The 23,155-nt window shown below is 41.3% G+C and overlaps 1 protein-coding gene across 6 annotated transcripts in view; it reads left to right on the top strand.

Annotated features, from left to right (window-relative positions):
• Window positions 1-23,155, top strand: part of LAMA2 (laminin subunit alpha 2) — a 395,189-nt gene that overhangs the window by 229,457 nt on the left and 142,577 nt on the right. For 3 of the 6 annotated variants that reach the window (XM_082216016.1, XM_082216017.1, XM_082216015.1), the window contains 6 exons: window positions 174-301; window positions 2,277-2,363; window positions 8,993-9,204; window positions 12,940-13,046; window positions 14,535-14,798; window positions 16,626-16,806. In XM_082216016.1, coding sequence (XP_082072142.1) covers window positions 174-301; window positions 2,277-2,363; window positions 8,993-9,204; window positions 12,940-13,046; window positions 14,535-14,798; window positions 16,626-16,806 — 979 coding nt within the window. The remainder of the gene's footprint in view (window positions 1-173; window positions 302-2,276; window positions 2,364-8,992; window positions 9,205-12,939; window positions 13,047-14,534; window positions 14,799-16,625; window positions 16,807-23,155) is intronic. The other 3 variants (XM_082216020.1, XM_082216019.1, XM_082216018.1) reach the window with 1 other exon arrangement.

Below are 23,155 nucleotides of genomic sequence, written 5' to 3'. Positions count from 1 at the left end.
TTCCAGCTCCCATCAGCCCCAACCAGTAAGGCCAATAGGCAGGGTTGGTGGGAGTTGTAGGCCAACAGCCTCTGGAGGGCACCATGTGGGCTGCCTTTGTCCTATGTGACTTTATCAACTATGTTCTATTTCATTCTGAGAAGATGGTTTTGTTCCTTCCCCTGACTGTTTAGAACTGCAAGCACAACACAGGTGGCTTGTATTGTGATAGATGTCTTCCTGGTTTCTTTGGAGATGCTACTAAAGGGAAACCTGATGACTGCCAGCTGTGCGCCTGCCCACTGAGTATACCTTCAAACAAGTAAGTATACCCACTGAACAGTGGCATTGTATCCTTTATTGGAACCCTGGGTACACGCAAACACACATGTACACACCAGATGGGACCAGGGGCTGGATGTGGAGGGGGGAGAAAACCCGCCATGCCAGCCAAACCCTTGCCGCCGCCAGACGGGCGTGGGACACAGAGGGTTCACAGGGGTGTGCTGCACTGCCTGCCCCCACCCCATCCACAGCAAGAGGGAGCCCAGCCAGCTGACATGGCCCTTGGTGAGGGAGCCGGGGGTGTGGTGGCAAGACCAGACTCCGGGGCCCAGAGACCCCTGGTGGCAAGCAGGGCAGGGGTTACAGCCTCCCTGGCCCTCCCTACGCTATGCCCCTGCAACTGAGTACTGAGTATATCTTCAAACAAGACAGTTGGTGGTATCTATACCTTATTAGTAAGCAGGCTGAATGGAAGTGTTCCCCCACCCCCTCCCTCAGCAAGGGTGTATATGAAATATAAGTGCAGCCTGAGTAGGTGTCAGAATCAATCCACCAGATTCAGAAAATTGACTGCTATTGAGCTCTTTTGCTAATTTCACAGATCCCCACTTCCTTAAAAAAAGTGGCAATCCATACGTGACAATCCATAGGACACAATCAGAATCATATATATATATATATATATATATATATATATATATATATATATATACACACACACACACACACACACACACACACTGCAAATTTTCATCACAAAATGAAGAAATGACTGTAATCAATGCTTGTTTATATTTATTTCACCACTATACCCATATTAAGCCAAGGCTTTGTCCTAAGGCTGCCGGTCTACTGCTGGGTTGTTTGGCAAATTGAATGGCTATGTAGTGCACACAAACCTCTAAGCGAAATAAAAAGAAGAAGAATTGAGGACTTATCTCTTTAAAATAGTGGAGTGACAGATATCCTGTTGTTTCAAACTGCCTGTGTCTTCCAGTGTGCCAGCAGATTACCTCATTACATTGTGTCAATCAGATTCTCAAAGAGGGGAAACTCAGAAAACAATATGCTGGAAGGCAGAGGGACACAGCTAGAGTAAAATACTATCAGAGGATTTGTAAGCATGCAAATGATTGGTTGCTGAGAAATTTAACTATCATTTATAATGTATCTGTAAAAAGAAATAGAAGAAAGAAAGAAAGAAAGAAAGAAAGAAAGAAAGAAAGAAAGAAAGAAAGAAAGAAAGAAAGAAATGATAGGAAATTGTCATTTTCTATTGCAATGACTAAATAATTGCTATTGCAATGACTGAAGCTACATACATGAGGTTACAGGTCTTCCTCAAGTTTAAAGAATTCCATGTAGCTCTGGTTCTTTTTAGTTGTATTAGGATCCTAACCTTTAGTCATGGAGGTTAGGAAGCAAGGATAGAAAATATCTACAAAGGTTGCCACTCTTGATTCTGAATACCAAAGAATATTGTGTAAGTCATCACCGTTCATTGATCTTGACTTAAATACAGCTTTGACGTACCATGAGAAACATCATCACAAAGTTTCCCCTTCCCTGTTTTTAATGCGGCAGTTTTATTCCACTATTCATGTAAGTCGAGTTTACTGAGCTTTCTAGTCAATTGTCCGTTAGCTGCAGTGAGATTTAACTTGGGAACAAAGTCTGGGATAGAGCGCATTGCCAGGCCCTGGAGGGCTCAGACAAGCAGCTGTACATTCCTGCTTTTAAATGGTGTAGCGACTCATTGATAGACTAAAGTCCCATAACAACATGTCATTTGGATGCTGCCACCCATTCGAGCTATATTCAGTGTCGGCAGAAATAGCAGAGTCATTCCAAACTCTACCGGCTGGAGCCAAACCTAAGCTCCATGTGTGAGACCAGAAGGACTTTCCCTGTAAAAGCAGCGCTCTCTGAGGAAGGACAGCAACTATGCTGCTAATGAATGTCTTTTTATCTTTCCTCTGTGTCCCTCTTCTGGCCCTTCATCAACAACAAAGTTTTAGCCCAACATGTCATTTGGATCAGAGTCGTGGATTAATATGTGACGAATGCCCCCCTGGGTATGCTGGCTCACGCTGTGAGAGGTAAGCGCCATACAGGATTTTATCCTCTTTGTCTAACAGAACTTCATTTCATGGTTCTTTTCCAAACCTCTATGTATTCAAGCATCCATATGCACCCAGAGTCAGAATTGTGGGGTGGTGATGTCATACAAGATTCCTATTTAAATGAGAATTTCCATTGTCTCTTCCACATTTGTCCAACAGATGTGTTCTCTGCTCAGTCGGCCTGTGAAAATCGTTTCTGTTTAATGCTTTAGATAAACATTAAGCTACAAACAAAGTATTTTCCATAGAAGTAGTATTACTTGATGGGATTCTTTTTGCTGGATTTTTGTGCACCTGTTAGTTTCTGTTGTTATTTTTGTGTGTTCCTAATTTGGCTCGAATATTGAGGGTGTATTTAATCAGTTATTTAGTGAAATGCTATTTCATCTCCTAACGCTGAGCCAAACAATATAATTGTGGAAGCTAGATTTATTTGTCTCAACTACTTTAAAACTCATATTTTCAGACTTTGCTGCTTCTAATTCTCCTCTGAATTTGGCTATTTAGCATGTGAAATTACTGGGCTATGAATAAAGTTGCAGTGTTAAAAATATTTCAGAGGGGCTGTTTTTGTTTTCCTGCAACCTGATACAGGCACGCTGTTTCCAAAGTGATTGAGGGTGGACAAATGTAGAAATTGGGTATATGATCAATCTTTCCCTAAGAGAATTCCATGTTTGATGAAATTCGGTATCTTGTGTTGCATATCCTCAGCTAAGAAACAGGCTTATGCTGAATCTGACTACTGATCCTTCTAGATTGTTATTGTCTGCAGTGACTTGCATTGGCTCTTTAAGGTATTGGGGGCAGAAGGCTTTGCCAGCACAGGCACTTAATGGCTGCATCAGGTGAAGGGAGGGCCACAAGAATGAACACAGGAGACTGGTCTTGGGTTGAACTAGGCCACAACTTTGGTGATTACAAAAAAGTGTCTGGAGACACTGGGTGTTGAACCTGGTATCTTCTGCATGCAAACTATGTGCTCTACAACTAAGCTGCAACCCTTCATTTTGCCCTGTTGTTCTGGAAAATGATATTCTGGAAAGTTTGATTTGAGACACAACAACAACCAAAAAATGACTGTAAATTGAAAGTCCATGAAAGGCAGGGATAACTCAAAATGTTACTGAGGTTGGTAGTGTCCCCCAAAATTCTTCCCACTATATTAAGGTCATATACAGCACAGAATAAAAACTTGCACCCTTAATAATGGTCTTTGCCTACCTTTGACTTTCCCAAACTAGTTTTTCTGGAGTCACCCCTGATAAAAGCCACTTTATTCTGTAATCACTGGAAGCAAACAACACTTAGCAGTTGGCATCCAAAGAAAGGTTGCAGCCGTGAATTTTTCAGATTCTTTTTGTAAGGTTGAAAATGTCTTCGAGATGTGCCCACTTTGAGACGAGTTGCCACCGCACCTCAAGACTACTTCTTTTCCTTGTACTTGCTGTCACTATAGGAAGTGAGAACATAATGAAAACAATGCAAAGTTAATATCACAACTTAAATACCAATTTTTCTTATGCTTGTAATTATCTTGCTTTTCATCAGTGAAGGAGCTCAAGGTCTCATACGTAGTGTTTTGAAGTAATTTTCTATCCTGACACACATTAGAATGGACAAAGGGCCCGATCCGCATACAGTTTGCTGGGCCCAACAAATCCTGTTAATATTATTGATCACCACTACCTTGGTGTGATGGAAGCTGGAATGTTTAACATGTTGGCTACTGCCCAATTCATGGGGTTATATGGCTACACCCTACAAAGTGCTCTAACTGTTCATCATTCTGACCTACATTCAGTATTGCCATTCCTGAATGACATCACTGAAGACATTCCCCAATATGAAAGAAAACCCAGTCATTGGGTGGGGGGCGGGGGTTGTACTGAAAGTCTATGGCTCATTATTTCTAGTTAGAAAACCCAGGTTCTTTCATCCTCTGAACCTTAAAATGTGGAAGAACTGACATTTGGAAAGAAGAATACAGCTCATGTACTAAGCATACATGGCAAGCAGTCAGCAATTTGCAAAGCCTCAGGAGAATGTATGGCATGTGTAAAAGGAGTGGGGGAGGATCCAAATGTAGAATGTTCCTTTCAATTAAAGACTTTTGAGAGTGATCTCAGAAAATGCAACCATTTAGCCATATGCTTCGTTAACATTAAAAGTCAAAGCAGAAGGCTCAGAACAAATCCCAAGCCCACACTTTCTTTGTACATTCATTTGGTGTTATATTTGGCTAAAAGCACCTGCCAAAAGAAGGTTTAGGCATTCACCCGCTTATCACTATGGCTGTTGCTGCTGAGTGCTATTTCTGTCTATCTTTTCCTGTCTCGCTGGCAAGTCATCACCCTCCTCTCAAACCTAAGGGCTGTGGAGTTAATGAATGCAAGAACAAATCAGCCGAAGAGTACTTCTGTGACAGTTTGTCAATGTAAGGGGTCACTGACAAGTCCCATAAGCAACAAGTAGTATTTCTTGAGTAGAGGGTAGTCCATAGATTAGCAACAAGGAAGGAATTTGAATAAGTGTGTGTCTGTTTTAATTGTCACAAGTTGCACAATAATGCACCGAGCCATTGGTTATGAAAACATCAACAACATGCCAGCATTTTGAAAGCTGTCTTTATATACTATCATATGTGAATGAGTAATAACTTCAGGAATTTGCATGGAATCCCATCTTTCTTTTTTAGCTTCGGGGCGCAGCTCTGAGTCATGTTGCTATTAAATTAACTGCTTTAAAATTACCCTGACGTCTTCTATTTTCAGTTTTGTCTTGCAGCAACCACCCATGATTTCTCACTCCTAGAGTTGGCAATAAATCTCCTTTTGTGTAGTTATAATGCTAGCAGATTAAGAATACCTTATAGGATTTTTGTTGTTATCAAGAACATTGTTCCATTTATTTATATGCAGATTGAGTTCTGGGCTGCATTTCTGTTTGTTTTGTTGGATTAGTCATTACCAAGTTCCTTTTTCATTTTTTGCATCGGCCTCCATTGCTAAAAAAAACACACACTTGCCCATTCTGTATTCCTTTTGCTCTAGTGTTCTAGCAGTGACTTTCCTTGCTGTTCCATTCCTTCTGCTTTCTCTTTTTCCATACATTTAGAATGCTTCTGCTTTCTAAGATAGCATCTTTCCTTTCTTTAAATCTCTCAACTGTCCCTTTGTTGCTTTCAATTTTGTGCCCTAATCCTTGCTTTTGAGGCTCTCTGTCTCTCTGCCTTTGGCAAAATTCAATTCTTATCTCTCTCTTTATTTCCCATCTCACCATCTTCTCTCTCTCAACAAGCACATCTGAGGACTGAAGATGAGTTGGGCATTTGTGGGCCAACACTGTTCAGCAAGAAAAGTGACCCTCAAATTCAGAGCCTCAAAGGAAAGGACTAAGGCTAGAGATTCATTCAGAAAGGAACAGGCAGCAGTTGGGGGGGGGGAGGCAGAGACAAGCGGCCAGACATTTTGATAATGTTACCTTAGTAGTGAGTAAGAAGGGGGCATTCTGAAATAACCTACAAAGGGAGATTCAGCAGAAAATGGGGAATGAGAGTGACAGGAAACTAGAAGCAACATGATCTGATTGCTTCCACATTAATGACGAAGAGTTCAAAAACAGCCTTTACAATGGGTCAAAATTGTCATTTGACTTTATGTTCCTTAATTTAAAAATAATAATAATTCAGGATTCATGAACCACTCTGAGAAGTGTACATATATAGTTCTGTAGCTTTAGTTAAGCTGCAGGCTCCCCCAAAAAACTTAAGTATGAAGAACACACTTGGGCTAACAACTCCCCCCCTCCCAATTCCTACACAAACGACTGCTGTTCAGTTGTTTCAAAAATTGGCATGTATGTATACACAGTCTTAATGATTTTCTCTCATTCATATTGCTATTCTACAAGTTGTTCAGGTTGAATAGCATAATCTGATGCTCTGTGATTCCATCCATCCTGCAATTTGAATGGATGTACCCTAGGGAGAAAAAGGCTTATATGCGCCTGCCAGGTAGATGTGGAGGATATTACTCTAGTTTATAGCTACATCTAAGAGGGACAAGAATGTCCTCCCCCCCCCCCCAAAAAAAAAGCTTTTCCAACAATAATGATGCTGGCATCCAACTGTTTAGGGAAACATTGGAGGAGTGTTCCTTTGTGGGTGAGGTCAAGCTGTTGGAAGGTTACAGCGCCTGCTGTGGCTGTAGAGACCAATGAGGAAGAGACATGTTTGTTACAGCTGGGGCAGATGAAGGCACCCAGTTGTGCAGCTACAGATGCACCAAGGCATTTCTTCTCTCTGTGCTCCTCCCAGCAGTCAATTCTCCTCAGGTCACTGCTATGGATACATGACTTTATGGCCTGTCTCCAGGCACTGCAGTCGTTTGCAAGGGATTCCCACATGGCGGGGTTGGTGTTACCAGCCTTCATGTCATGTTTGCAGACAATAATATTAATAATATCTGCATTTTTCTTCCTCTGTTTCTTTTCCTTATAGCCATTCAGCACTGTTGTTGTTGTGTTTAAAGATACGACTTGCCTGTTAATATAAGATATTAATGTTACACATGACTCGTTCCTCCTTTGTGCTGGTTCTCATGAGCACAGCCCATTGGATCAGAAGAGAGTAAGTGAAGTGGAAGAATTCCTAAACGAAACATACGGAGCTATAAAGTAGACAACATTCAGGGTTTACCAGGAAATTCAGAGAAGGAAAAAGGAAGCAAAAGGGAGACAAGACAGGATTAGGGTCACTTCTCCCCACCCTCCCCCGCCCCAGCAATCAGTGCTTTTGAAAGCTATTTGGGATTCATCATAAGACACATCAGTAGAATGTGGTTCCAGAACACTTGGAAAAGGCCAGGAGACCAAGGTTTATGTTAACTTTAATTAGCAGAGTCTGAAATGATGAGAATTGGGGCAGGGAGGGAGGGGAGTGATCAAAGTGGATTGTCATTAGTAGAAGGGTTATTTATGATTAGCACATCAGTAGTCACAAATCCTCTGGGTGTTCTTCTTATGACTGGCTTTGTACATTTCTGCTGGCATTATCCAATACAAGACAAAAGCTTAAATGAAAGAGGATGGGCAGAGCAAAAGAAATGAACCCTGATAAGCAAAGGCGAAAATTATTAGCAATTGAAGGAGTCATCTGTATTATCTCAGCATACTTGCAGAAATTGCATTGGACTGGCCATATGAGGCCCTTCGTTCTACAGGTTACATGTAGTTCATGAACAGACTAGGCCTGCTTAGTCAAACCAAGGAAAACTAGTGTCTAGTCTGCCACCCACTTACTTAAGAGTTGCCAGCTCAGATGCTTTAGGGAATTTTAGAGAAAAGGCAAGTAAGAGGCAACATGATACAAGTTTATAAAATTATGCATGGCATGGAAAAGGGGGATAGTGAAAAGTTTTTATTGGTTTCTTATAACGCTAGGTAAAAGTTAAATGTGCTTTTGAACTGCTAAATTGGCAGAAGCTGGGACAGAGCAACAGGAGCTCACCCCATTGCGTGAATTTGAACCACCACCCTTCCAATCAGCAAGCCCAAGGGGCCCAGTGGTTTAGACCACAGCACCACCTGCGTCCCTCATAACACTAGAACTCGTGGACATCCAATGAAGCTGAAAGTTGGAAGAATCAGGACAGATAAAAGAAAGGACTCTTTCATGCAGCACATAGTTAAACTATGGAACTATGCTCCCACTGGACACGTTGAAGGCCACCAACTTAGTCGGCTTTAAAAGGCTATTACACAAATTCATGGGGGCAGGAGTGGGCTATCAGTGGCTACTAGCCATGATGGTTGGAGGCAGTAATGCTTCTGCATGACAGTCGCTGGAAACTGCAGCAGAGAAGAGTTCTCTTGTGGTCAGATCCTACTTGAGGGCTTCCCACAGGCATTTGGTTGGCCACTGTATGGAGCAGAGGGGCAACAAAACCTCTATAATACAATTTCACCCAGTTTAACAACTATCTCTAAGGGTGCAGTCTTATGCTGAAGATCTACCACCTGGGGTGAAATCAAAGGTTTCTTGTGTTAGCTTGTGTGCTCCCACCCCTAATTATGCATACAGTTTATTTCGTTGTCAATTTGCATGGTTTTGTTTTGTTTTCCTTTCTCAACCAGATCTTTATGTTGCATGGCGGAGTATATCAGATTTGCTGGTTAGCTGGCATAGTTGAGTTTCCTTCTTGTATACTTGCACATGATGGGCTGTATCATAAAGGGTTCTCCGCATGAATCTGCTTTCTACTGGAGTGGTAACAGACAGGTTTCTTATTAGGCTTTTTCTCATCTTCAGCCCCAGTGACCAGCTCCCGCCCCCTCCCTGCTCTTCTGCGGTCCCCCCTCCCTGAAATCTAATAACTGGTGGAGCTGGCAGGATTTCAGCTAGTAATGAATCTTCAGTGCTGTTAAGGAAACTGAAAAAAACGATGGGAATGGTGGGTGGGTAAGGAAACTCTGAGAAACACTTGAGAGAAAATAAAGCTGTCTTTAGTGATCCGTAAGGCAACAGAGCTGTAAACAATGTTATTTTAAAAAAAATGCCAACAGGTCAATGTAAATACTTTAAGATGTTATGTCTGTCACCCTAGGTGTGCAGAAGGATATTTTGGACAACCTTTAAAACCAGGGGGATCGTGCCAGCCTTGCCAGTGTAATGACAACCTCGACTTCTCCATTCCTGGCAGCTGTGACAGCTTGTCTGGAGCTTGTCTGATATGTAAGCCAGGTACAACAGGCCAATACTGTGAGAAGTGTGCTGATGGGTATTTCGGAGATGCTGTTGATGTAAAGAACTGTCAACGTAAGTCTTGGAATCCTGCTTCTCCTGTCAGAATGCATTCATTCCCTATGGGCATAGCGCATGACGGTCTGTCAAATAGGACATGCATTTATTTTCATGGTATTATGTACAGTAAGTGTCACATTATCCAAAATGTGGTTACTTCAGATTTCCTTACTTGCTATCTAGATTCAGGGTCATTCTTTGTTTATTTATTTATTATTGTGGTTCTATCACTTGCGCACAGCATTTTATATATTAAAAGAGGGCAGGTGCCACCAGCACCCTTTTTTCATCTGAACTTCAGATTATTCCAAGGGTGGGGAACTGGATCCAGTCCATTCACCCTGCCACACATTTGATAAGTGAGCTGGTTTGACAGTTGGGTTGTCATGATGACGTTGTGGGACCCATTTTTACCCTTGCGGAAAGTCAACTTTATTAGGGTGTCCTGTTGTCCCTGTTAAGGCCTTCCTTCATCTCTGGACAGGGCTTGCTCCCTTACCAGTCTCATTTCAAATTGCCTGCTATAGGAGAATAAAAACTAGGAGCCCTGGAGAGGAACCGCAGAATTCTTCCCTGCCGCTTCTGCTTTCTTAGGCCAGACTAAATGAGATGATGATAAACAAGGGTATGAAAATAACAGCACTGTGTTGAGCTTCATAAGATTGAATATAGCTAGCCTCATGTCATGACACCATTTGGCTAAGTGTTTCTCTCCCCTGTCTGCGGCAACCAATTATATGGAGCAAGAGGAAGAAAATGCACATCACAATGATGATCTTATCATATGCACACAGGCACATGCAGCAGCCTTATATTCTTCCTGTTCTCCCCCTAGTCAAGCTGGCCACAGGTTTGGGGTTTAAGAGAACCTTTCTATGTACCTTGTAGCTGGTGGACAAAAGGTTGCATTATGCATATTGAGGAGGAAATGAAGGTAAAGGCTGCCCTTTTCTTGCCAATTCCTTTCGCATATTTCTTCTGCCCTTATGTCGGGCATCCTCAGACTTGGCCCTCCAGATGTTTTGGGACTACAACTCTCATCATCCCTAGCTACAGGACCAGTGGTCAGGGATGATGGGAATTGTAGTCCTAAAACAACTGGAGGGCCGAGTTTGAGGATGCCTGCCTTATGTTCAGTGTCTGTCACAGTGCATGACTAATCAGAAGGATGTCACCACTTGTTTTAAAAAAGAGATTGTGCAATAGTTCTGGTTTGTTGTTCCCACTGAGTGACTCATTTGGTGTAAAGGTAGGAGATATAGTTCTTTTATTTATCTAGGTATTTAATTTATAGCTGTACCTTGGAAGTCAAATGGAATCCGTTCCAGAAGTCCGCTCAACTTCCAAAATGTTCGGAAATCAAAGCACAGCTTCTGATTGGCTGCAGGAACCTCCTGCAGCCAATCAGAAGCTGTGGAGGCCCTGTCAGATGTTCGGGTTCCAAAGAACCTTCACAAACCAGAACACTCACTTCCAGGTTTGCAGTGTTCGGGAGCCAAAACATCTGAGTACCATGGTATTCAGGATCCGAGGTACAACTGTATTTAGATTGAGGGTTCCCACCCTGGTTTGTGGACTACCAGTGGTCCACAAGCTTTATTCAGGTGGTTCACAGCATGACTGTGAAGAACACTTACCATTTGAGTTCTATAAAATTCTGGAGAATTCAAATTGTAATACAACGTAAGAAACAAAAGAAGCAATAGAAATACAATTAAAAATAATACAGTTTCTAGCACAGCACAGCACAATTCCTACAATAAGCAGGGGGGGGGAATAATTCAGTGGTCTGCTGAAGCCATCAGCAATTTTTAAGAGATCCATTGCAGGGGAGTTTGGGAATCATTGATTTAGATAATTTCTTTACCGGTTTACAGTGAATCTTAAAATATCAAGTACAACATTGCAAAGAACAGAACTTTGCAAATGAATATCAAATACAAAAGTGCAATAAATGTCCATGGTTTAAAGTAGCATAATTAAAATTTATCATATGTTCAGAACTGGAGCGGGAAACCTGTTTTTAAAAAATTGAATCCCCCGCTGACCACTTGGCACAGAACATCTGATCTACAAAGAATCCCCTGGCAGCATTAAATATAATTTTCAACCAGCTCATTCATGGATCTCCAAGGCAATACAGTGCCATGCAAACATAGCCACTCCTTGTCTTCCATCTAAGTAGAGTCTTCTGTGGATCAATTCAGTCTCTTGCACTAATCAGATTTTCATAAGATTTCCCCACCACCACCACTTCTGCACATTTGGGATTTTTACGGGTTCCAATTTCAGCAGCTGCATTGGAGTTGATTAATAATTCATTGGTGCGGTGCCTCGTGACTTGCTCTTTAAGGCTGTCATTTAAAAAGCAGCGGATTTGAAAAATCAAACTATGAGCAGAATTGAAACTCCCATTGCTGTGCTTCTTTCCTTGAGGCATTGACATGGCTGAAACTTTGAACATTTCCTCTACAGAGACAGCTGTATAGGAGGCTCTGTGTGGAGCGAAAACATACAATATATACAAAAAAAAAACATTAAAATAGATAGCTTTTTAATGTATATTTATATTATTTGCTTTTTGTCATTAGCTGAGTTCATAGTAGAACTTCTCAGTATATTAATGTTCTTGTGCTTGCAGTTACCACAAATTTATTTCTCCTCCTATTACGACTAGGCTTTCTTTTTTGCATATTTCTTGGGCAGGCTTCCATGAAGTTTGCCCCGAAGCTGTGAAATCAGAGGGACTGTGCCTATGCTTTGTTGCTTTCAATTTTTCCTTTTCATTAAAGAATCAACTTCGTGATTGAAAACTTGCAAAGCAAGAGTCTTGCTCTCAAAATACTGTGGTTTTTTTCCCCTCCCTTTCCCTTCTTTCCTTCCTGCTGGGGTCATTTACATTATCCACTTCAATTGGCAGCTCAGTTTTGTTACCAGCCCTGTTATTCCTAAACATTATTTTTAAGAAACAAAAATGTAAAATAAAAGCATCAAACTAGTAGCCCATATCTTTTTGTACATTATTTCACAACTGGCTTTTAGTTATGAAAACATCACAAGATTCATACGGCTGAAAGTTGCATGGTCTTCAAGGCAGATTAAAAAAAGAAAAGAAAGTAAAGCCCTAATGACTGTACATTCTGTATAATCTGAGGCACAGCTAAATGGTTTAGGGGAACTGTCTGGAGGGGAGAGGCACCCACCACCCAGTAGGAAGTGGCCAAAGGAAATACTGGATGGATGTGCATTGAAACCCATGAGGTGTGTCCTTGGAGTAATCCATTGCAGGGATTACTGGACCACAGCATTGCCTGGCTTTCCCAGGGGTGTATTTATATTATTAAAATTTTCCTGTGATCATAAGTCACATAATCTGGTACTAAAATTCCATTATCTGTGCAGGCAATGACTTTTTCATGCAGAATGTGTAGCCTGGCACCTGCCATTAAATACAGAAGAAGCCATCAGTGACCTAATCAGGATCATGTGCTCATGGCAGGGTTCTAGTTGCATGGTTCTGAGTCAATTAAAAATGGGAGAGGGCAGTGGCACTCATCTTTCTCTTGTGTGGCTAATTGTAGACCAAGAACAGAGTTACAGTGTGTGTGTGTGTGTGTGTGTGTGTGTACACCCATACACACACACACACACACACACACACAATAAAAGTGGAGTTCATTTTGTTTCATGTACATATCATAGCGTGCCAGCATGCATTACATTATGACACCCTTTCTTATTTCTGTGTAGCTTGTCGTTGCCATCTCAATGGCTCCTTTTCAGAGACTTGCAGCTCTAAGACTGGGCAGTGTGACTGCAGACCCAACGTGGTGGGCCGTAGATGTGATGAGTGTAAGGTAAGCCATAAAAACTGATCCATATTGCTTTCCCTCCCCTTTCTATGTGTTATATTATAACGACTCTTTTTTGTTGTTCAAATAAAATGTTGAGGGTGGTTTTGGGCTTAGAACTAAGGATGCTAACTGCCTTTGATATGTGTCTCAGAATTTATTTCTAAGGCTTTCTGGAATCATTATTGGTGCTAATTGGAACATGTTGTTTGTGGTGCACAGAATCTATCCCCTTTTAAAACTTAAGTCAAGCAGAATAAATGTACACCATGAATAGTTAATATCTTTTTATGTATATAAAGGAAGATTTTAGTTCTTTGCAAAACAAAAAACAAAAACTGACATACTAGTTACATGAAAAAAGAAAGAAAGAAAATGGGTGGAACACACCCCTTTTGCATTGTTGCATCATGATTCACATGTGTGTGTGTTTTTTGAATTTTATAAACAAATACAGAAGGGTCTCTCAGAAAGAAAACATAAGGAACAACCCTCTTGGCTTCTAGAATTATCATTCTGTGCAGTTGTGGACTCAATGTCCATTTGCTTTTGTTTTTTAAAAAAGAGGTTAGGTCGGTTACCTGTTTTCTGACCACTCATCTCACACCTTGATCACAATGATTATGTAAACCTTCAAAGCATTTGAAATGAACGATTTGAAATGAGTGAAACAGGTTGGCCCAATAAATGGGTAAGGCTGTCCAGAAAAATAGAAAAGTGATTCTGTGCTGTGGTGATCTGTGGAACTTCAAAGGCTTCTCCTGAAAGATTATTTTACTTCTCTCCTGTGTGAATTAGAGCACTTTAACTTTCTATGGGAGAAATTACAATACGAAGCCATTAAGAAACCTAGGGAAAAAATGTCAGCAGTAAAAAACTGGGATTTGAAAAGTAACATGATCATCTCAATAGCAATCTCAGGATAGGATTCCATTTTTAATGGCTTTTTAATCCAACAGAAGGAAAGCAATTTTTATCAGTTCTTTCTACCCACTGTCACCCTCTATGCCTGTTCTGGAGGGACCCCCAACCTTCTGAAACAGATTTTCAGGGGTGCAACGGGCTGCAGGGTGAGATGGAGTTGGTGGAAATTGCCTCTCCCTTACATTGGCAGAGGTGACCACTGGGTCAAAAGTTCTTGCATGAGCGAAGGAGCACAATTGGATTCAACCCCCATTATGATCATGTTTGGCATTAGCTCATTTACTAGATATGGATGTGTTTACATTACTGGATCATTATCGGTTGTAGTTTAGAGCAAAGTTTACTGGACTTTATAAGATGTGCATATGATAGTTTTAAGTATAAAACAAAAGGCCATTGAATTTATGTAATCTTTAGTTGGTTCAGTTTAATTCCATATGTACACTAAGAAAACTAAATTGTTTGGTGTACAAATATTTATAATAGACTTCTTGCTCTTTCTCTCTCTTCTAACCTTTTCTTGTACAACTTTGTTTTCTAACTTGTTTTCCCTCTCTTTCTCTTCAAAAGCCTGGTTATGTTTGGGTTCCAGAAAAGCAATTCTGTACACCATGTGGATGCAATCCTCTAGGATCCATGTCACTAAACTGTGATGTGTCAGGGAGATGTATCTGTAAATCAGGATTCGCTGGTAAACGATGTGAGCTGAGCAGACAGGTGTATATCCAGAAGGAAAAGCCATTACCAGCTCAGCAAATCAGAGCACCTCATCAGAGATGGGGCTACTCCAGTGCAAGTGGGTGCCCGAGAGGTGCTTTCAAACCTGCCTCTTTGGTAATCAAAAAGACCATGTACAGCATGCATTGCATTCTAGCATGTGTCTGTGTTGTGTTACACTAACAGTGCAGTAGAAGCAAACCATTTAGAAAACAGTCAGTGTTCTTGCAACATCAAAACATTGTCTGGTACAATATGCGCTGGAGAATAAATCCCATTGAAATTTCTGGGATTTAGTTGAAGTTCAGGACCCATGCTATTGCAGTGTGATGCATCAGGCAATTGAGGTAATTAATGAGGGGGATATCTGAGAAAAAAATAAATTTTGAATGCTGACTTTTCAGATAAGTAAGAATCAAGTTACAAAGGAACTTGGATAATATTAGTAACCCACGTAACCTAAGTTATTGTGATTACTTGAATTCACCTAAAGTAATGTTCTCAGGTAACTCTCTATACAGAGTTACTTATAGCGGTACCAGTTAGTTGAATCCAGAGCATAGTAATTAACTCGAAATGTATCACACTTATTAGATAATTCACCATCTCAGTAAGAAAATAGTTAACAAAGCATAATTTTATATGTGAATTTGTAGTTCTCCTCACTGGTGCACTGCAGCCGCTGACCCAACTTCTTAAGTTAATTGTGGGTTAAGCAGATAATTTTATCTAAAATGGAATTTGATTTTCTGCCTTTCCCCCTTATAAACAGGATTTACTTTTCCTATGAAACTGGTGATTTAGAGGGCGGGTGCTTGCTGGTTTAATTGCATGAGTTGAGGCATTCCTTTCTGTTCTTAGTGAGAGATACGGTGCTGTAGTACTAGTCATAATATACAGTGGTGAAACGGTGGATAAATTGCATGTTTATTGCAGTTACTTGGCTTTGCATGGGGAAGCAACTTTAGCCTCTGTGCCTGTAATCTGAACAAGGCCCGCTGATCCCATGCTGAAGTAGGGATAACTGAAGCTTATGTATTGAACCTTGCTCTGAGGTACTTTCTGAACAGGCAGGGTTGGTGGACTAAGGACCTCTCGTTTAACTGGTAGACTTATGGGGCTGAATTTAGGCCAGGACTTTCCAATGGTTGAGCCCTAAAAAAGATTCCAAAGGCACAAATTGGGATTTGTGAGCATGCTTGGATCAATGATGTTGCACTAATAGTTGCTGCTAATACAGGTTCATGGTGATACAGGTTTAACAGAAAATCTTTGCCGTTCTATGCCATACAGCAGCATTGCAAGGAGGGACGTCGTCTGCAGAGATGGGAAAAGAGAGGCATTTCCCTATCTCATTTTGAATGCTCACAGTTGGCCTCCACATCATCTAAAGGCCTCAGAGGCCACATAAGCTAAGCTCTGCAAGGCAGAATAATGGCTGTATGTGTCCTATGGAAAAGTGATAGCCGCCACATTAAATCAAAAGCCCTGTGGTAGCCCAAATGAGGACTCTTCTGTTAGCTCATCCTTTGTTATTAGACACATCAGGAGTGCATATTAAAAGTTGCTTTTGCAAGGTGCTCCATTAGAGCAGAACCAAGTTCAGAATTTAGAACGCTTGGTGTTACACTGGTTCCTTAATGAGGACCAATGAATCAAATTTCAAATTAACTTGGAGCTTCCAGAGTTGTCTTTCTTTGTATTTCAGATGTTGGTATCTTATTCATTTCAGACTTCAAGCATGAACTTGGGTAAATTGGGCTACAAGGAGAGGTGCCAGATTTGAACCTTCCTATTTGTTTTAATCTCTTAGGACTTAAACAAACTGGCTCATTCACATCCATTGACCCTTCAAGAGTCAGTGCTTCTCACACACTTTTTTCCTTTAGCATTGCTTGCTATTTTTATTTCTGCTAAATGATTTCCCTCTGTCTACTGTGACAGCCTGGAACCTTTGGCGTACAGTCATCCAGAGGCTGTGTTCCTTGCAACTGTAATTCATTTGGATCCAAATCTTTTGACTGTGATGAGACTGGACAGTGCCATTGCCAGCCAGGTGTTGGAGGAAAGAAGTGTGACCGCTGTGCTCATGGATTTTATGGCTTTGAAGAAGGAGGATGCACCCGTAAGTATAGATCATCAACTTTCATTTAATAGATGGGGAGCTTTCCTTTTTATTATGTGTGTGAGGAGAAAGACTTCTTTCAGGCCCAGCACTACATCTGAATTCATCACATTCTGTTTCTCTGGGATTTAACTCTAGGGAAATTTTTTTTTTAAATGCAAGTTAGTTTTTGTTTTATTTTTTGTTTTAAAAAATTACATGTAGCAAAATGCTCAAAGCTGGCATATATATATTTTTTTCTAATGTCCATAAACCATCCGCAATGAAGAGAACACAAGCAAAGCAAGCATTATGCTCTAAAGACAAGGAGAATTACAAATGTCTAAGGTTAAAGCCAAAATATGCACTTTGCAATTCTTTTAAACACACACACACACACACACACACACACACACACACACACCAGGATAGATTTATTCTAGTAACCAATTCCATCGTGTGTGGCTTGTGTAAGAAGTGTTCTTCCTTAGAAGAGGCCCATGCAAAATATCTTAATAGTGAATGCAGGGTGAGATAATCATACACGGAGAAGCAGTTTCTTAAATAATCTGATCCCAAGCCACACGTTTTGCATTTAGAAGGTTCCAGGTTCGATCCATGGCACCTTCAGATAGGACTGGGGAAAGGGTGCCGGCTGAAAATCTGGAGAGCCACTGCTCATCAGTTTTACTGGGCTAGGTGAACCAATGATAGGGTTTGGCATAAAGTGACGTTCCTGTTGTACAATTTTCCCTTGCAATATGTTATTTTTTTACAAATGATAAGCGTTTGACTTGGAGCTACCTAGAGATAAATGTAGCAACCCAGAGCTAGGTCAAACAAGTAGAATATAATGGGTGCAAAAGTCTAGCTTTACATACTGCATTTCAAACCAGCAGGTATAGTCTAGCTGCATATCTTTTCTGTTTCCACATGACACATCAGAGGGTAAATGCAAGAGGGAAATATTTCTTACCAATTTCTGGGAGATGCAAGTTAATCTATGCAAAATGTACCACAGAAATGGAGCCTAAGCATTACCAGGTGAAACTGATGGAAATAATAAATTGTCAACTTAAATGAAAAAATATAATCACATGAAAGTACCTCAGTTCTTTTAAACAATCCTGTCAGTAAAAAAAAAAATTGCAACTCTAATTTCTATGTGGCACCTACTTTGTGTATTTGTGTTCATTGTGGAGCTCAATAAGAAAGAAAAGAAAATGGCAGTTCATTCTCTCTTCCACATGGTTACCTCTCTCCACACACCACCTCTTGCTCTAACTGCTTCACACTTCCCAAAGCACACTCTCTTACATCGTCCTTTAAGTCATTCATCTTCAACTGGTGGTGCAATGGAGTTGCAACTTTCTGTAAGGTGGTTTGTGCCAGCAGCCTCATGGTTCCTAATTTATTTATTTGTTTATAAAAAAAACTTGCAGCAGCAAACCAAAATCTCAGAAGTAAGATTCTCTGTCACATGATAGGCACATGTCTGAATTTGTCCAGTTTCTGATCTGTTTGGGTCCTCCAAGAAAGAAAATGGCCCAATAGCTACCTCGAGGGTAGAGAACTTGTGGCTCTCCAAATGTTGTGATTTGAGGACCCGATCCCCGCTTGGGGAATAAAGACATGTGGACACAGAATGTAAGGTTAATGGGTAAGGTAAAGGCCACAACTTTATTGATTACAGCATGTGAGAAGGTATTGGCTTAGGCATTGGACCACGGAACATTAGACTCCACCCACTCATAGAGGGGTGAGTCTGAGGAGGGGTTAACCACCAGTAGGGGAAACCTGTTGATGCTAATCCAACTATAGGCTCTCTTCCTGATGTCACCAAGGGTCGTGCCATGGCCCCCCGCAACACTGGCATCGGACAGGATCCACGACCACCAGATTCCTTTAGCGGAATACCCAAAATTGTCGGGGAAGGCGATGGCCAAACCTTGCCCCCCGAAACACCAACAACACATTCCAATGCCTAACCACCACCCGAGCCAAAAGGCTCGCCGCGAATACCTTCACAGTTGCAACCAATCCCTAAGACTATTGGATATGTTAGCCAGCCATATGTTGTTTCCGCGATCTGAAAGATGAACACCGTCATCCCGGAATAGGGTCTGGTCGCCAATCTGGATATCATCATGAGATATAACTAGGCCATTCATAAAACACACTTTGCGCGCTACCGCGCGATTCAAGAGTTTCCTGGATTTCTCAAAGGCCATAATGTTTTCGCACCGCACCAAACCTTTCTCTTCAAGAGAGAGGACCAGAACAGGGTTGTTCTGGGAAATAAGGCAGCCAACTCATCCAACACCTTTCTCATGTTTCACAACAAGTCCACACTCTTCCTGCTAGCCAGGTTGCTCTCACCCGGCTGGATGATTAGAATGTTAGGGGGGCCCAACAGCGCAGCTTTTGCCTTGAGCAGTGGCATGAGTTCTTGCCAGCGCATGCCCCTTCTTGACAACCAGGAAACTGGCACCCACAATGGTAGCCCCAGATTAGGCATGGAGCCGGAACTTGACTCGAAGAAAATGTGTGTGCAATGGTGGGGATCGCTGGCGCGGCTGCGTTTGAGCAGCAAGCCACACCCCCATCGAGCTTCCCTATTGGGTGCCCAACCGGGGAGGGGCGTGGCGCCAGCCATGGAGTTGAAGCAGGGGGTGGAGCGCCCCCTGCATGACACAGGAATCATCTCCCGATCACAACCCCTCCCCTCCTGGGAGGAGGAAAGGCTTTGCTGGACTTCAACTCCCTTCAGCCTCTTGCCAGCATGGCCATTGGTCAGTGATAATGAGAATTCTAGCCTACAACATCAGGACGACCAAAGTTTCCCTGTCACTTGACTACATGATGGCAAGTCAGAGAGACGGGGGGGGGGTAATTAAAAGTGGTTCTCATCTTGACTGATGAGGTTAGAAATGGGTCATAGGTCTAGGAAGACTGCAGTCCACTGAATTAGACTTTTTATTTGGTGAGCAGGAGCAAGGAGCATACAGATAACATCAAATCTGGGTTCCTTTACTTTTCCATTTATCTACTGGCAAAGCTAAAGTGACAGTGTTTCTGCTCTGTCCCCCACCTTTCCTTCCAGCAAGAAACTTTAGCCAAAGGCATCATTCTCCCAGTAGCTGACCTAGAAAATTGGGGAAATATTCACAATGCAGAGAGAGCCTCCTGAAGTCCACAAATGTGAGCTTTCCTGTGTGCTGCTGGATCTTTGTATGTTAATTTGTTCCCATTAAAAAAAAAACCCCGGACTAAAACTTTTGTGCGTGTGGCAACATTGCTTCCCTTGGGTCTGAAGCCATCTCTCCATAGGACACATTCATCCTCATGGGACCTGCAATATCAGTATGACCTATATGAGTAGCGAAAAGATTTCTCAGTCTAAGATACAATAGTCAATGGAGCAACTTCCATAGGGAAATTGTGGATGCACACAAGTTGCTGAATTGGGCAGAATTGCTGAAAAGGGTAACATTAAGCTTATCTGAGGAATGATTATTTCATCCTTAGTTTGAAGCATTCAAATGATGCAATTACACAGGTCAGCTTATATTCCTTAATAGTGTGTGATTGATAGAAACCCTTCCCATTTAAGTCTTAATCCTTTTCTCTTTCCTCAGCAATTCATATGAGCTACTCTTCATTAAAAACTTAAAGCCAGAAACTCATACCCCTGCATTTTATGCAATAAAGTATTTATTCTTCCTGGCCTTCAGACTCTTTACATTTGCACTACTCTGGAGTGCCTGATCTGTGTCATGGGTGTGTGATGATGCCCAGTCCTACTCACTCAGAAGAGTGTTGAATGGGACTTGCAAGGAAGTAGGCATAGGATATTAAATCATCTGGCCCAGGATTATCTACTCTAGCTTTCTGTCTCCAATGTCTAAGACAACAAGGTATTTACCACCACCACCCTTCTTCCCACCAGCACCCACAAAAAAGAAAGCCTCTTCTTAACTAGAGATATCAGGAATTGAACCTGGAAATTCATCTATACGCTTGGATTGCAATACTGAACTATATTCCTTACCTGTTCTGCTTAAGTGTAGCAGTGGCCTAAAGGATATTAAATGTGATTTCAATCCATTCCGTCTATGAACTAGCAAAAAAGCAACGTTCTGGGCAGATGAATATTTCCTAAAAGTTGTACAGATTGCATGCTGAACCACCGCTCTGTGCTATTGTGTTCCCTTGCAAGAAGAGTCGATCTATAAAGACATGTTTATTGTTGTGTAAAAGTTTAAACATGTCAGCACTTGGTAAGGGTAAGAGGTCAACTTTTGGATTCACGGAAGAGAAAACTTGAAATGAAAAACAAATGGTAACTGTAGTCTTAAGGCTCTTAGCACAAATGGGGATGGAACGAGAACACAGTGAATGATCTTTGTGATTTGTCATTTTTTGCAGCAGTTGCAGGTTTGGAAAGCTGTTTTCTTTTGTGAAAACTTTCTGCAAGTGATACCTGCTTTATTCCAGAATGTCTAGCTCTGGCTCCTTCATTCTAAAATGTCGCATTTTCAATCATACTATGGTAGAAATGAATGATGTACTAATTTGTGTTTACATTTTCACCATAAATTGTGCTCTAGCACACACACATGCATAAGATATCAATGTCACACAAATGAGACGTCAGTGTGGCAGATTCAATGGATAAAAATTATAGGAGGGCACTTAAAGAGCCCCACATCTCTTTGGGGTTTCCCATTCTCTTTAGTAGTTGTATGCACTCTGGGTTACTCTGATGAAGACCCTCAAATGAAATTCCTGGATTTAGCTAATGTTTAATTTGAGACCCAAATCAGCACATCATAACCACTTTAAAACCAGCAACTCAAAAGAATTCTATTTTACAGGAGGGGAATGGGGAAACCCGGAAGACTTTCTGAGTAAAAGAAAAGTCATGTAATCTTCTTAGCTTTTTTGCTCTGAAAAAAAAAGTTGAATAATTATATAGTATCATAAGTACAGGGACAAATGGTGAATATGAGTTCCACAGAAAAAAGAAATTGGTCTTGATCCAGAAATGTTCTTGTACATTGATGGGCTGAATGCTTGCTGGTGTACACAAGGATTATCTTCCCTTCCTCTGTCAAGCAGATGGACACTGCTGTCAGTTTTGTGAGAGGAGAATCATAGAATCGCAGAGTTGGAAGGGACTCTAAGGGTCATCCAGTTCAACCCCCTGCATTGCAGGAATCTCAACTAAATCATACATGACAGATGGTCATCCAACCTCTGCTTAAAAGGCTCCAAGGAAAGAGAGTCCACCACCTCTCGTGGGAGTCCGTTCTACAGTCGAGCATCTCTTAGCCACAGAAATTGCTTCATTTCCACTACATCAGCCATTTTAACAAGGGAAGAACCCCCTTATGGGACTGGTGCCATTACATCTCTGAAATGAAATATGATAGAAAGAAATGTCATTTGGCATAATAAATCTGGCAGATATATAGCAAAACAGGGGGGAAAGCAGAGTATTGACATTTGAAGACCAAAGATGTGCAAGAGATATAAAGAGAGTCTGTTTCTACTTTTAATGAGTTCTGGAATTTCATTTTCTAGTACGTTGTAGGGGGCAGAGGAAAGAACAGCATAATGGCTTACCAGTTAATCTTTTTAATTAAAGACAATGATACTGATGTCTGAAAACCCTGAGAAAAGCCAAATGCCTTCAGACTGCTTAAGAATATTCCAAGGAGATACACAAACTTCCATTAATTCAATGCTACTTCAAAACTGCATCCAGCAAGCAACTCTCCATTCTGAGAGAAGACACCATGATATGAGGGTGCACTATACTATTAGATTTTCAAAGCCAGCCGGGTCTCTAGTTGATTCATGGTTGAGACCCTGTATTTAAATGAGATGGGAAATCTTGATTGGAATTCTGGCCTCTCTTTTTTAAAAAATAAAAATAAATATTTTTAATGCAGCCAAGAATAAGTGGGGGGTTCGGATAGTCACTAGGGAGCTTCTTTTCTTCATACCATTTTTACAGTATGAATATTGCCTCCCCCCAAACTGATACTTGCTTCATTAGGCAAAGCTTATGAGCAGGACAAAAGTTAAATAGAATGACCCCATTCTAGCAAGCCACTTCCATCTTTCCAGCACCAAATAAGTTACCTTAGCACAGGTGGGCACCCTATGGGTCTCAGAAGCCCTCAGTGCAGCCCACTATCGGTGTCCAAGAAACCCACCATATTTCAATGTTTGCTACCTGCCACATGGATTTATTTTTACTACAGATGTGTTTGCTGCCCCAGGCTCCTTTGGAGAGGAACTATGGGGTATATAAATTGAATGAATGAATTCATTATTGTGAAGGAGGATGCACAGTCATGTC

This window comes from Podarcis vaucheri (genome assembly GCF_965113315.1).
Source record: "Podarcis vaucheri genome assembly, chromosome: 3".
In the NCBI taxonomy this organism is placed as follows: Eukaryota; Metazoa; Chordata; class Lepidosauria; order Squamata; family Lacertidae; genus Podarcis; species Podarcis vaucheri.
The sequence above is the reverse complement of the archived record's forward strand: the minus strand, read 5'-3'. Positions and strand labels throughout refer to the sequence as shown.